The following is a 14,538-nucleotide window of genomic DNA, read 5'->3' on the forward strand; positions in this document are numbered from 1 at the left end:
GTAATTTGGTAAAAAGGAAACTAAACAAAACCTTTAAAAAGTCTAACAGTGATAATACCACCTATCAAATTAAGAGTAAAAAAAACGTTTTCCACTTACTTCTACAGCTACAATAGATTTTTCTTCAGATATGTTTACTGATAAGGTTGTCCTATTCAGACTTGTGGCCAAACTCTTCGCCATGTGCATAATATGAATTTATACAGAGGAGTACTAGGACCTAACATAACGGGAAAAAAATCAGAGGAGGAAGTTTTTTTTTTTTTTGCATTTGAAAAATAAAGTCAATAAATGTTTAGAATAAAGTTGAACTTTCAATATTAGTACCAGGCATAAGAAAAAATAAATTAGAGGAGAAAGGTTGTTTCTTTTCTTTTCTTTCTTTTTTTCATATTTTAAGAACATTTTGACTTTAATTTCAAAATGCTAAAAAGACCCTTCCGAGCCTTGAAATGCATGTCTTTTTCCCTTTAGTGTGGCCCAAATATTAGGCCGTAACATAAATCTGGTTAGGCAGAAGTAGTCAGATATCTGTTTATTGTTTTTCTCCCCACTTCAGTTCTATTAAACAACAAGCCACATAAAAACAGTCAAAGCAATTAGTTATAAAAATAAGACTCAGTTGGACAATTTGCAGAGCACATCACCCATATTTAAGGGGTATCATTTTAAACATTTGTGTCTAGAGTCAGAGCACAAGGCGACCTACCACTGAACAATAAGAATCCACTGAAATTTAGTACTGACAATACTGAAGTATTTTAGTCATGCTAGAGGACACTGCAGAGAGGGTTTGGTAACAAGTTCAATTTAGGAAGCTTATGTAGAAGACACAATAACTCTACGAGCAGGCACTGTATGTTTGCACACAAGTATGCAACAGGGGTTACAACAGAAGATCACCGACTTTCACACCATAACAACCAGCAGTGTCACTGTATATAAAGTATATAGAGCATATCAATAACTGTGCTACAAGTGAGCTACAAACACCAGTTGAGAGTAATCCTCACAGAATTAAACCGAAGCTTTGGGGCAGAGCGTGAGAAACCCCAGTAATTTGCATCACTCTGATGTCTCTGACTTCTTCTCTGTCTTCAGTCGCTCTTCCCCTCGCTGAGCACTCGAGGCTGCAATCACATGCAATTTCTTCTAATTCTTCAGATGGACAGCAGAGTACAAAAGAAAGAGAAGAGGGCTGCTGTTCATGTCAAAACACACAACATCCTCATTGCCTTGTTTTTCTTTCATGACATTTCTTCTTCTGCTCCTTCTTCTTCCCCGAGGCTTCGGTAAGGTTGAAATAGACAGAATTAAAATGCCTCTCATCAGCTCTTCTTACTCGCTGGTGCATAATTGGCATTTCACTGACAATTGTAGAAACTAGTACATATGTAGTTATATACAGTACAAATCCAACTCACGTTTAGAGTCATTTCAAACCATCCAAAAGCATTTTACAAAATACTATGTCAAACATAGAAAATTAACAACTTTGGACAAAATGTCATGCTAATCAAAACACACTGTCGTTCTCTCACACACACACTCACACATGCATACATAGTAAGGCTTTAGGGTTTCATAAAAGTTTGAGCATGTAATGCAAACACCAGTGTGTCTGTGACATATTCATGCCATGCAACTGGTATTCGGCGTTGTGACAGCAATGCCCTGTTCTTCTCATATGAGACATTTAATACATTTACATGCACACAAGTTACTGCCAACACTGTGACTGAGGCAACAGCCTGGTTGCATAAATTGACACCTATTAAATTCTGTTTTCACATGATGGATGTGTTTAATTTGATTTTTAATAACCTTACGTCTTTGTCTGACCACTATCAAAATGAAATAAAAAGCAGTTACATCACATCAAAGCACTCTTCCAACTGCCACTTCTATTAAAATGATTTGTAAAATGCTTTCTGTCAGGTGCTACTTCAGAAAAAAAAATGCTGGAAAGGCAGATTTTACATGTTTGACTGAAGCATAATAGAGTAAGAAATTTTAAATGTCCAAAATATATTTCACATGCTTTGCATGCTCCGATGTTCCTGGTGGTGAGAATCTTTGCAGAAAAATTACACAGAGGTATCTCCAACTGCTCTGAATACAGAGTGAAGATGTCGGTGTGCCTATTTGGCAAGAGGCCGCTGCCTAGTTGCACAAGATTTAATCAAGTTGCCCACACTAGATGAAGCATGCGTGACAAACTGCAGTTGTAACATCCACGCAGGTCCGTCATGATGCTGAGGTGATTCCATCAACCAGACAGAAATAAAGCACGTATCGAATGAAGGAATTTTCTCATATATTCTGCAGACATTTCTTCTGTGTAGCTCCACATTCATTAACCCGGTGAGTTGAGTTTCATGCAGTTAAAGACACAACTGGCGGCTATGAAGGACATTAAAATCCAGGTACATCACACAGCATAAATACCTGTCTATAACTGAATTTTAAATCCGTCATTTTTATTTAAAAAAAGAAGTGATAAAAGCTGCAAGTGCAGTAAGAATTGCCCGTTTTTGCTCCCTTAGCTAATGTTAGCAAAACACTACCTAATTAGTCAACTAGCTAGCTAGCAATTGATGTAGATTAGCTAGCTAGTTAGCTTGTGTTTTGCTACTATATGTTTGTTGTTATGTTTTTAAAGCAATGTCTTTTAACCATCTTCAAAATGTAGTTTTCTTTTCAACATAGATAAGCAAGCGTAAAGCACATCTAACTACTGGAAACAGGACAGGAGAAAGTTGACTGAGGTTTCGCTAGCTATCAGTCTTGTTCAACACAGAGCAAAATGGAGCTAGGAGGACCTAGGGAGGATCAATATTTCAGCCTATTACCAGTAAAAATCATCTTGTTTCAAGAGTGTCTGAATGTTGCCATAAAGTGATTTGCATCAGAAACATTATTACTGCACGGGCAGATTATTCATTTTTTATTTTGGTGACAGAAAAACAAACTTTAAAAGTACCCTGTGGAGTTTTTGACCACTAGTAGTGCTAAGGAGCAATGTTTGTAATGGAGTAGTGTAGTGGATTCACATTATGCTTGTGTCCTGCACACATGCTGTAACTCACATGCTGCCACTGATTTCACACTTCTCTGCTGATTGGCAGTTGGTAGCAGTAACATGCCAACAAACATAGCAATGCCCCAACAAATGCTGTCAAAAATAAGTACACTAGCTAGATGGGATGTAACAATATGATGAATATTGAATAAGAAAATGTCTTGATACTGTTAACGGTATTTCATTTTATAAAAGGACTGCTACAGACTACTGCATTGTTTTTGTTTCGCAACTGTATATACAAAATTCAAATATTCATTGCTAAACACAATTAATGCCAATTTTTGCACATGCTTAATTCATGACTATCTACTTTTATTTTATCAAAGAAGGAAAGCAAAAGTATTTAAGTTAAAAGGAAAAGTGAATTTTATATAAACAAAAAATACTACACGCATCAGATTTAATACTTAGCAAAGAACAATTTTTCAAGCCGTAATTTTTTCTTCTTTAATATTGTGATTAATATCATGCCACTGACTTTTTTTTGGTATCATTACATCCCTAGTGGATCCCCGATTTGTTTGTGTCCTGCACACCTGCTGCAATTCACTTCCTGCCACTGGTTCCACATTATTCTGCTGATTGACAGTTGTTGGCAGTAATGCAGCAACAAACGTAGCAATGCACCAACAAAGACATTCAAGAAGAGGAATGCAAGCAAATGAACACTGATAAAAACAATGCAGGAATTTAACAGAGTTGTTTTATGAGGAAGGAAATTCATTTCAATAGACTTCAAAGACTTACAAAATGTGTTTTGGTGAGAAACACTGTGAAAACATAACTTTTGATTGTTCATTAGAAAACTCCACAGAGCACCTTTAATTTTAAATGAACTTAAAAGTAACATATTAATTAACTTAATGAATTAACTTTTAGATTTTTTTTTTTGAGATATTACTATAGTTTTACTTTCTGTTAATGAGAAAATAATTACACTGACATAATCTGATTATGCAATCATAGGACTTAGGGTTGATTGCATTACTAATCGCATCATAATTCAATTTTTGATGTGCATGTAAATGTGTCTATTGTGGCTGCTCTGTTTGTCCCTCGCCCTCCCCTGTAGGAGGCGGGCCATGGCAACTGGGATCAAAGGGTCATTTGCACATCAGGATGTAGAGCCACTTCAAAGCTTGCACTGATTCACAAAGGCATCTTTGTGCTGAACACGCGGGGTAGCTAATGTAGAATCACATCCTGCGTTGCCTGCTGTGAATTTATGTCACATTACAATAATAAAACCATGCCACACGACAGGACGAACACAGTGCAGGCAAGGACACCATCGAGACAAGCTGATGCACAGGTGTCATCCAACCTTTGAACCAGATCTGGCAGAGGAAGTTGGCTGGAATATATGTCCAGAAAAAAAAAAAACCTTTCATCTGTCAACTTCATCTGTTGGTTGGTTTAATGAGCATTCATTACTGGGAGAAATTACCAGGCAGGCCTTGACGACCATAAATCCTTCATCCGTCCACGAAGATCAAGAGATTCATTCATCAGATCTCAGAAGAAAGACTCTCTTTCCTTTCACTAATTGGAAACCCTTCCTCTTCCTCTGTCTTCATTGTAAAATTCAATATTTTCATTTATTGGAATAAAAACAGCCATTTGTATAGAAACCAGTGCAAACATCTAAGTTTCAGTATCCTTGTATTTTTGATTTTTTATTTATTTATTTATTTATTTTTTGCGTCATTTGACCTCCAGGTCCTGTGGCTTTAAAGCCCTGAGAGCAGCTTGGTGAGAGGCACCTCGCGCTCTCCCAGCAGGGTGTCCCTCTTGAGACTGGTGCCTTTGTTCACCACTTTGAACTTCACTGACAGGTTCTTCACCTGCACCGAGCTGATCGAGTCAAAGAAGAAGTCCTCATTGAAGACTGGGTTGCGGCTGTTCTTGATGATGTTGCTGCGTTGCTTCTGCAGCTTGCCCGGGTTCAGGTAGACGGACACGCAGCAGTTGATGCTCTTGATGTCAAAGTGTTTGTCATAGAGACTCTCTGCTGCCAGGACTCGGATGAGCAGGCGGGAGGTGCTGGAGTCGTAGTTGGCGCTGATCCTCACCGATCCGCCTTTGTGTAGGTTGATGGTGTGCTCCCGATGGAGCCCATGGTCTGATGCTCCGGCTCCGCCGTGTAAGGAAGGAACATGGAGCCGTCGCTGGATGTTGGGGCTGGGCTCGGCTGAGCTGCACTCGTCAGTGGACAGGGAGCTGTGGCGGGCAAACGACCGCTTGGCTTTCACGACTTTGGCCTGTGTCTCGTGGGTGAAGATCTTGAGCAGGGAGGCAGAGCGGGAGAGCAGAGGGGAGCTAAAGGGAGAGGACTCGGCCGAGGAGCAGGTGTCGCTCTCTCCGCCGCTGAAGTATCGGTAAGGATTCATGTGAGAGGTGTTGAAATCTGCTGGATTCAGATGGTTTCCACCATCACTGCTCTTCCCCTTCCTTTGGGCATTTGGGGAGGTGATTGGGCTGGTGTGCTCGCAGTGGAACAGTGACTCTTTGCGGCGAGTGTGTGGGCTTTCCTTCAAGGTTGCAAAGCCGTACGGTGTGTGAGTCTTGGGGACATAAGGCAGGGACATGGCTGTCTGCGACTGGGGGTCTGCATTGGTGTCTCCGGCCACTACATCATCAGCACTCTCGATCTGTATGATGTGACGGTTCGCTGCTCTCAGCAGGTTCTTGGTGTCTCCTGCGATCTTGGCGACCAGCCCCGGACTTCTTGGGCTGCAAATCTTCTTCCCACTGCTGATGGTTTGTTCTGAAGTTGAGGGCTGCAGTCCTTCTTTGGGCTTTACGTTAGGAATCTCAGGCTCTGGAGGGCTGCTGACGAGCTTCGGAGGAATGAAGAAGTCTGGGATCTTGTCAGGGGTGAGGACATTGCTGTAAGACGGAGTGACGCCTTTCTTGTCTCCGTTCTCTCCCTGTCGCAGCACGCCGGTCTCCACTGACCCACGGATCTTATCCAGAACCCACATGGTCCCACCAGACAGTGGGAAGTGTGGGCGTGTGAAGTGGTTGCAGTCAGTCAGGTGTGTCTGCAATGAGTAACACACAGGGGAGGGGATGTAAATGATCAGAGGATGGTTACTCGGCAGAGAACAGAGAGATAAAAATAACAACAAGGTGTAGAATCAAAATCCCCAAAGTATTTAAAGGATCAAGACTGAAGTAACAGTACATATCACTGAATCTGAGCCTAACTTTTGGATCCACTGACAGAATAAAATCTCTCACAAAGAGGCTTCAAAAAGGTTTTTTCTTTGAGGAGCTGCAGTTCACTTACTCGGCTTATTACACTTTAAGAAAAAGAGACTAAGAGCCAACACATCTCTGTAGGCAGCAATGTGAGGTCTAAACAGACAAATGAAAAAAAAAAAAAAATCAACCACAATTCAGCTATAGTATACTGTTTACAGCAAACTAAACAGAATTTAAAAAAATCCAAAGTAAAAAATCTTTTAGACAGCAGAGTGGCTTCATTGATTGGTAGTCTAAATATAGACTCAATCTAGAAGTCGATTAACAACAAAAAAGGGCTACTCCACTCTTTTCTTTTGAATCTTGATGTTTTTAAATACTTATCTTTATTTAATTTCAGGCTTTACACATGAGGTTTTGCTTACTGTTACCCACAAACAGAAATAATAACACCTTGATCAGATAATCCTATTCTTGGAAGGTACCAACCTAACATGAATTAAAAGATAAATTTAAAGTTGCGTTCTGTATTTTACTATGATATCCTTTCATGTGGTAAAATATTCGCAATTTCTGTTGTTCTGTGTGTCTGTGGTTACGGGAAGTACTTTGAATTGCCTTTGTGCCTGAAATGTGCGATACATAACAAATTGCATTGCCAATAATCGACGTTGTTTTATAATCTGTGCTCCCTTCTCCTCTGCTCAGAACTATTTATAAGCATTTTATTCTTTAAACTAAGAAAAATCGATTTTTATTGTTTCATATTCACTGAAAAATATAGCGTCAAATATTGAAAAAAATGTCAGAAAAATATTTTACAATTGAACGATCCCTATTTAAATCACCTAACAACAGACTATATCTGTCTGCTCGTTTAGATCACGTGGATTTATGAGTTTCAAGCAAAAAAAAGTCCAAGAAAAATGGTCCGTAAAAGTTACAGACGAATATTCAGCTCAACAGGTGCTGACTGAAAAGCTTTACGCACGGCAGCAGTCCGTCCTCTCAAACCTCTAACATCCGATCTCTTCATGCAGACTGGGGTTAAAACACGTCTCCTGACTACAGAAATGTATGAATAATATACTTACAGCACTGAACTGAAGGACGCGCTCCTGTTTGTCCACTTGCTCCGTCAGTAACAGGTGTCTCTCCTCGAGTGAAACCTGTGCGCTCCGCGGCGCTGCTCTGCGCTCCGGAGATCCTGTCATGCGTTTTATAGACGGCACAGGGCTGCAGCTGACCAATAAGATCAAACTGTGCGTCTCCCAGCAGGACCAACTGGAAAAAAAAGACACACTGGTTCCATATCACAGGCAGAGGAATCTTACAGGTGGGTAAACTAACACAGTCACTGCGGCTCCACACTGAAGAAATCAACATGTTTTATGGGAACATTTGTGCTGTTTTCAAGGGTAGGGGAGACCTGGGACCATTGTAACCAGGAGCGATTCCACCACACTCAATTCCTCCCAATCAGAAACAAGTATAGTGATGACGCTGTTTCTGATTTCAACAAAAATACTGATTTCGAAGGTTCCTTTTTGGATATATTATATTTTTCATCTGCTGTCTAAAGTTTAGATAACTGAGAAATTTAAACTTAGATCCATTTATCTTTAGATTGCTGGTCAAAACAGGAGCATGTCCATTAAACTACGGCTGTAATGTAATTACTTAAGTGTGTTTTTATGTGAGATACAGTGGGTTAGGGTTACTTTCCCCCTACCATTGTTGCAGCTGACCCAACCAAGGAGGCTTCTTCCCTTAAATTCAATATTATAGTCTTGTTCTTATCATTAAAAATATATCAAGTGTATTATTTGTTCGTGCACATATATATGTTTCTTATATTAGAAGATGACCATTGTATTTAAAGTATTCTGTGAGTTATAAATGAAAATGTTAAAAAAAAAAAAGTGTTACAACTGCCCCTAGCTTCCCCACTTTGTCATAAGAATAAGGATATCACAGTCACTCTGCTTTACTCTCTTGTTTTCATTCCTCAGGAATAAAAACAGTTCTTTTAATTGTTTTCACTTGGATGCATTTCAATCATGACTCTTGCCTCATCAAAAGAGCCAAATTTGTTTTTCCACCAGCATGAAGCTTTTGTGTGTCAGTAAATCATTATATTGCCTATATAATACGACTCTCACAATCTGAGTAGGAAAAGCACACACAGCTGATGAGGACAAAGCTTTGTGGAGCACATGCACCTGTATGCTGCTGGGGGGGTTAAATTCAATTTACAGCTTTTTTTTTCACCTATCTTCTTTTTTTGTCTCTCTGTGTTTGGGTTTAACCCGACTGATCGGTTTCCCTGGAAACTTTGCTATGGCAACAAATACATTTGTGTGTCTAAAACAGGAAGGGCCCCACTGACTTCATTGATCTGCAAAGACAAAAAAGCACTTTATTTGTCCACATTGCTTGGTTTTGGAGTTAAGTGCCATGCAAGCCGTGTGGACTGATACGATCTTTGTTTTTTGCATGGAGCCAATAGCAGCACAGCATTGACTTCAGAGGAAGGGATTTAGAAATGCAGCTACAGATTTCAGCTGCTGTGACTGTCGATACTTGGTGACAGTGAGGACCGTGGCAACAAAAGCTCTACAAACAGCTGATGAACAGACATTTAATGTGAGTAACCCTGGAATATGTGCCAGCTCTGCCTCACTCAGATGGAAAATGAGATGAGCTTGATCCAGTTGCTCTTCTTGTCACGGCTAATTGGGAGCTCGCAGAGTAAAACAAGCAGGGCATTTACAGGAAATGAGCTTCCATTTGAATCACTGCATCATTTTAAAGCCCATGAAAATGTGTTAGCATCAAAGTATTTCTCTGTGGCATTAAATATTTTTTGACTACACAGTAAGCAACAACCAGTGTTAAAGTTAGGAGAACACAATGATAATGACACTAATGAAGGAACCGAAAAAGTTCTTTTAAATTCATCCAGAGGACATAAATATTTGCTCCCTTGCATCATTAAAGTTCAGGGAAACAGAAGGAAAAAAATCACTCATTATCAGCTCTTAACATGGTTAAACTTTTGGACAAAATTAGGAAGTGAATTTTGTTTCCTCAAATTTAAAACACTTGATAGATGTAATACTTGTACCTTTTGTACTTTTATCTTTGTAACTTTAACGTATATTTTGTTTTTGATGTATGGGGTGTTGGACATTGCAATGGCAGTTACCACCCTTGGATCCATTATTCAGTCAGTTTGCAGTCCTGTTCAACCAATTATCCATGGGCAGTTGCATACTACAGAAACTTCCTATCCTGGAGATCCTTAATTGTTTATTAACCATGGTAGTTAGGGTTAGGATCAAAAAGTCATTACAGATTAATAATTCATTAGTCAGTGTTCCTTGGAAATGTGCAGGCCTATACAAGTGCCATATCTTCCCAAAATTTTAAATAAACTCTCCTAACTTCAGGATAACTGTTAAGCTGCCCTCACTTTTCCACCTGTAGCAGTGGCTAACTTACTTAGCTCTTGCTCTGTGGTTGCCAGGTAACAGACATAAAGGTTGACGGGCAATTTTGGATTGAGTATTTAGGATTTCATAACCTGGTATAAGACAGGATGAAATAAGACAAGATAGGATTCCTAAAGTTAGGTGCTTCTGTAATACCAATTGGGGAAAAATCTTATCTCTTCTTAAGATTTAAGATCGGACGTTCTTGTAATACAGCTCCTGTGTTCTAGGTTGATTTTATGTCTTTGCCCATTTTTATCTTGACGAAGACTCTGAGCAGTTTCCTCAGAAGTTGAGATATCTGAGTCTGGACCAAAGTGGCTGACGAACCTGCTGACAGACATGCTGCTAGCATGTTTAAAAACTCTGTTAGCAGAGGTAATCTGCTTCATCAAGACTGTGTGGGTGTGTTTTAATTAGATTTGCTTGACAGTGGCCTGACAACATAAGAAAACAACATAAGAAAACAAACACACGACTGTGATCACATTTCACCGAATTATTGCCGGTGCCCAGAAACATGTGACAGCACATTTTTCCAGCAGGGTGGAGCCTCGCCTACTTCAAACCAGTGAGAAAAGCAAAAGTGAAAGCACAAATACAGACATCAGTCTTAGAAACTGTGATGTTCATATACATCATCTCATATGGTAATGACTGAGAAAACATGTTTTCTGCTCAAATGTATGGATATGTGCTCTCAGACACAGAATTTATGTTATGTTATGGTAATTAATAATATTTGTAACATTTTGCTTCACATTAAAAGACAATTCAACAAAGCTGCATATGGATTTAACATTTACCAACCCACATGCAAACATCTCTGTGTCGGTTTATAGATGCATATGTTCAAATACACACACACAGCAATCCGGATCCAGACAGGACAGACCTGTGACATAACATCCTTCACTAGGTTGTGAGAGTGAACCACGTCTGGCATGTAAACCATGTGAGCTATTCGATCTCTGAGTGGAGATAATTACACATCTTGGCTTCTGAGGTCATCCCAGAGGTCACTGTCTGATGTAATCAACCTGTGAAAATAGCCACTTACCATATAGATTGCAGAGGCACATTTCAACCCTCACCCACCGCTGTCTGTCATTTGAAGCCACGTAGCAGCGAGGCAGTCAGTGCTCACTCAGCACCCTCTAAACATTTGACCTGCCACCTTGTTTCACTTGTCAAGCAAAACAGGTTTTAAAAGGTTTCAGTGCTGAAAGAATCTGAATCAGTTGTAGTTACGTTGCCCAGGCCGCCCTAAGACTAGTCAGTTTATTATGATTGTTCTGCCGATTTTATTTCAAACTAATTGTTTGGTCAAGTCCAAGGTGACATCTTCAAATTGTTTGTTTTGTGTGATCAACAGCCTGAAAGCCCAAAAAGTGAACGAAACAGAGAAAATCATGTGAATATGTACTGACAATGATCTGTATGAGATGTTTGCACAAGTTGATGAGAATTTATGCAAATATTTGATTATCTAGTGAACATTCTCTGTGTCAGTCCTTTAAAATCTCCTTTATGTCATGCCCCTGTGTCTACAACAAGCTACATGTAAATATTAAAGCTACTACGAGGAACTCTTATATTTTGTTGATTTAAAGCTTATAGCACCAGTTCTTCATTTGATACATTTTGCAGTGATTGGCTGTGAACCACATACCATACCAACCATATAGATAGTCTTTTTTTTTCTAGATCTGGGTACCAAAAGGATTAAATGCAGGTATTGTTTGACTGGAGAAGTTTCGATACTACTTGGTACTCGGTTATTTTTAATTGATAACTTAAGGTATTGAGTACTGATACCTAGTCCTACAAAATATACAATCAAAACTAAAATTATTAAAATAAAAGTCTTGTCCTGCTTCATTTTAACTGAACACAGGACTCAGTGCGACTTTGCCTGTGAAAAACACTGGTTAGTTTGATCTGATTTCTAGAATCCCACCAGGTCGCAGCCATTAAGAATAACTATATAGAAAGAAGACGATCTTCTTGTGGATGGTGTAGTTTGCTTATGTAGCTCATATAAAAGGCATCACTATAAAATGAGGAAAAACTGTGGAAAATAAGTTGTGAAATGCCTTTAACGATCAATCCTTTATCAGAATTGTCAGTGAGTTTTCGGCCCATCGACTGGTCAGTGTTTCACTACTACAGTTTACTGCAAAACTTGTGTTCAGAGTGTTGAAAATAAACCTGCTTTATATGAAAGACTCGCTTAAAAACGAGGAAATTAAAATCAACTAACCCTAACCCCTGAAAAATTCCCCACATATGATAATAATTAAAAAGAAAACTAAGACTGAAACTAACAAATGAAAAAGAACAACCAAACCCACTTTGGAAACTAACTGAAACTACACTGAATTGGAAATAAAAATTAAAAATATAAATAAAATAAAAACTATAATAACTCTGCTTACAAATATAACATAAATGGAAAAACTATGAACTTTTATCAAAATGGCAACAATATCTGCAGAGGAATGCTTGAATTTCATACCAGTCCATGCTCACACTGTTAACAGCTGGCTTTACGAAATAATGAAATCGGTACACAAGTGTCTGAAGCTCTTCAGCGGTGAGACAAGGACAGACTACAGCCCAAGAAAAGGTTAATGTGTCTGTTCTGCTCTCATTAGAGGGCCGGACCCTACATCTCTGTCTGTCTAACACTGAAGCTATTACACACCCAGAAGTACAGGAGAGCACTTCCTCAATGAACGATACAGAGGAGCTTCAGTGTGTTGCTTTCTTATACTGTAGATCGACAGTTGTACCGACATACAAGCAGTGACGAGGGCGATTATATGTGCAATAAAGCAGCGTTTCAGACATCTTCCCTGCTGATGTCCCATTCACTTCCTGGAAGGACAGGGAAGGAGGAGTTGTGGAGGTGTACGCAGAAACAAGGCTGAACAGAAGCTGCACAAAGGCTCTGCAGGAGGTGTAGTGTACTTGCAGGTTTGCTCACTTGTTCCTTTTTACAGTGTGTCTGTCTGCATCGACTCTGAGGACATACGGTCACTCATTATGGCTGACACGTCACAGGGTCCATTTTTACCCCACTCTCTCCAATTGTTGCCATCCATTTTTCTCCTTCCTGCCAACCTGCTTCCACACAACTTCTGTTGCCTTGGAGACATCTGATATCCTGACATGTGAATCAATCCCCCCCCCCCCCCCCCCGTTCCCTCACTAACCAGTTCACTGTTCTCTTCCTCATCTCACATGTCTTCACCCCGCCGGTCTGGAACAGCTCATTCCTTGGGACGTCCAGCAATCGCCAGGTCACCGAGGACCCTGACTCAGTCTGGTCATCGGGAGTCTGGAGATGCCAAACTGACAGCTGGAGTAACACATGAGTCATGGTTCACAGTGTGGGTTGTAACATTTGGCTCTGATCCAGGGCGCCGGGTTGAGAGCCTGCAGTTTAAGCAGAGTGTTATCCTTTAAAGACCAAAAACACTGTGTGAAGTATTAAAGACACCACTGACAGAGAGACACAATCCTGCAAATGCCAGGACCATTTGAGTGTCTTGCTTGTTCTGGTCTGCTGAACTGGCATTTGGATTGAACACACGCAGGGCAGAAGGTCAGACCTGTCGCCGCAGGAAACAAATTTTATAGACTCGCCAGCAAAGATGATATATCTGCTGGAGGAGACTGATGGCATGGAGCTCAGGGTAGTGTTGATAACAAGGATCCCAGCTAGCAAAATTTGGCTCCCAAAACATTCTGGAGATTTTTTTTTTGTTTGTCTGGGAAACATTGATTGAAAATTCCTGGATAAGGATAAGGATATTCCTCATGTAAAACCAACATTTATGTTTTGTGCCCATAACATTCTGGGAAGGTTAGTTGAATGTTCCAGGAAGATTACTTAAACATTTCCCCCTAACGTTTTGTCAAGTTCTAGTTGTAGTTTCCTACTTGAAAACAATGTTATTGATGCATTTCTGGAAGGTTCTGTGAAGGTTGTTTGAATGTTGTAGAAACGTTACTTGAATATTTCCCCTTTATGTTACCTAGATCTTAAAACCTCCAAGGTCTTCTGACATAAAACCAACTTTATTATTATGTTTCCCTATATTATGTTTTTTTTTTTTTTTTAAGTAAAACCAATGCTACTATTACATTCTTGGAAGGTTAGCTGAATGTTCTGTTCCACGAAGGTTACTTGTCTTGTGTTTTTCTAATGTAAAACCAAGGTTATTGTTACATTTCCAAAATGTTCCGGGAGAGTCAGTTGACTATTGGAGTATGGTTACTTTAACGTTTTTGCTTTAAGAATCCAGAACGTTCTGGAAAGGTTAGCTGAATGTTAAGGAATGGTTACTTGAACATTTTCCCTTAATGTCAAAAGTAAAAAGTTTTTCTGATGTAAAACTAACTTTGTGGTCATGTTCTCAGAATGCTCTGGGGAGTTTTGTCGATTTGCTGTCAACTTTCCTTACATGTTAACAGCAGCAAGTTTTTATACTGTTCTTAGAATGTTTGCTTTTGGTTCTGGAAATGTTGATTCAATGTTTGTGTCTAATGTTCTCTGGAATAAAGCTGCACGTTTTTGTAATGTAAAACCAACATTGTTGTTACATTACCAAAATGTTCTGGGAAGGTTAGTTGAAAGTTCCAGTAAAGTTATTTGAACTCTTCCCTGCAACATATCCTAAATGTCAAGTTTCTCCCACTTGAAAACGTCATTAATATGTTTCCAGAATGTTCTAGATAGGTTGT

The 14,538-nt window shown here is 39.5% G+C and overlaps 1 protein-coding gene across 1 annotated transcript; it reads right to left on the reverse strand.

The window, feature by feature from the left end:
* Nucleotides 1-3,848: 3,848 nt before the first annotated feature.
* On the reverse strand, nucleotides 3,849-7,499 carry LOC146323924 (C2 calcium-dependent domain-containing protein 4C). Its single transcript, XM_084722216.1, has 2 exons — nucleotides 7,387-7,499; nucleotides 3,849-6,129 (listed from the first exon to the last, which is right to left on the reverse strand). The coding sequence occupies exon 2, from the start codon at nucleotides 6,067-6,069 to the stop codon at nucleotides 4,816-4,818; it is 1,254 nt and encodes a 417-aa protein (XP_084578342.1). The 5' UTR covers nucleotides 6,070-6,129; nucleotides 7,387-7,499; the 3' UTR covers nucleotides 3,849-4,815.
* Nucleotides 7,500-14,538: the final 7,039 nt, after the last annotated feature.

This window comes from Lutjanus erythropterus, chromosome 7 (genome assembly GCF_056507025.1).
Source record: "Lutjanus erythropterus isolate fLutEry1 chromosome 7, fLutEry1.hap2, whole genome shotgun sequence".
Lineage (NCBI taxonomy): Eukaryota > Metazoa > Chordata > Actinopteri > Lutjaniformes > Lutjanidae > Lutjanus > Lutjanus erythropterus.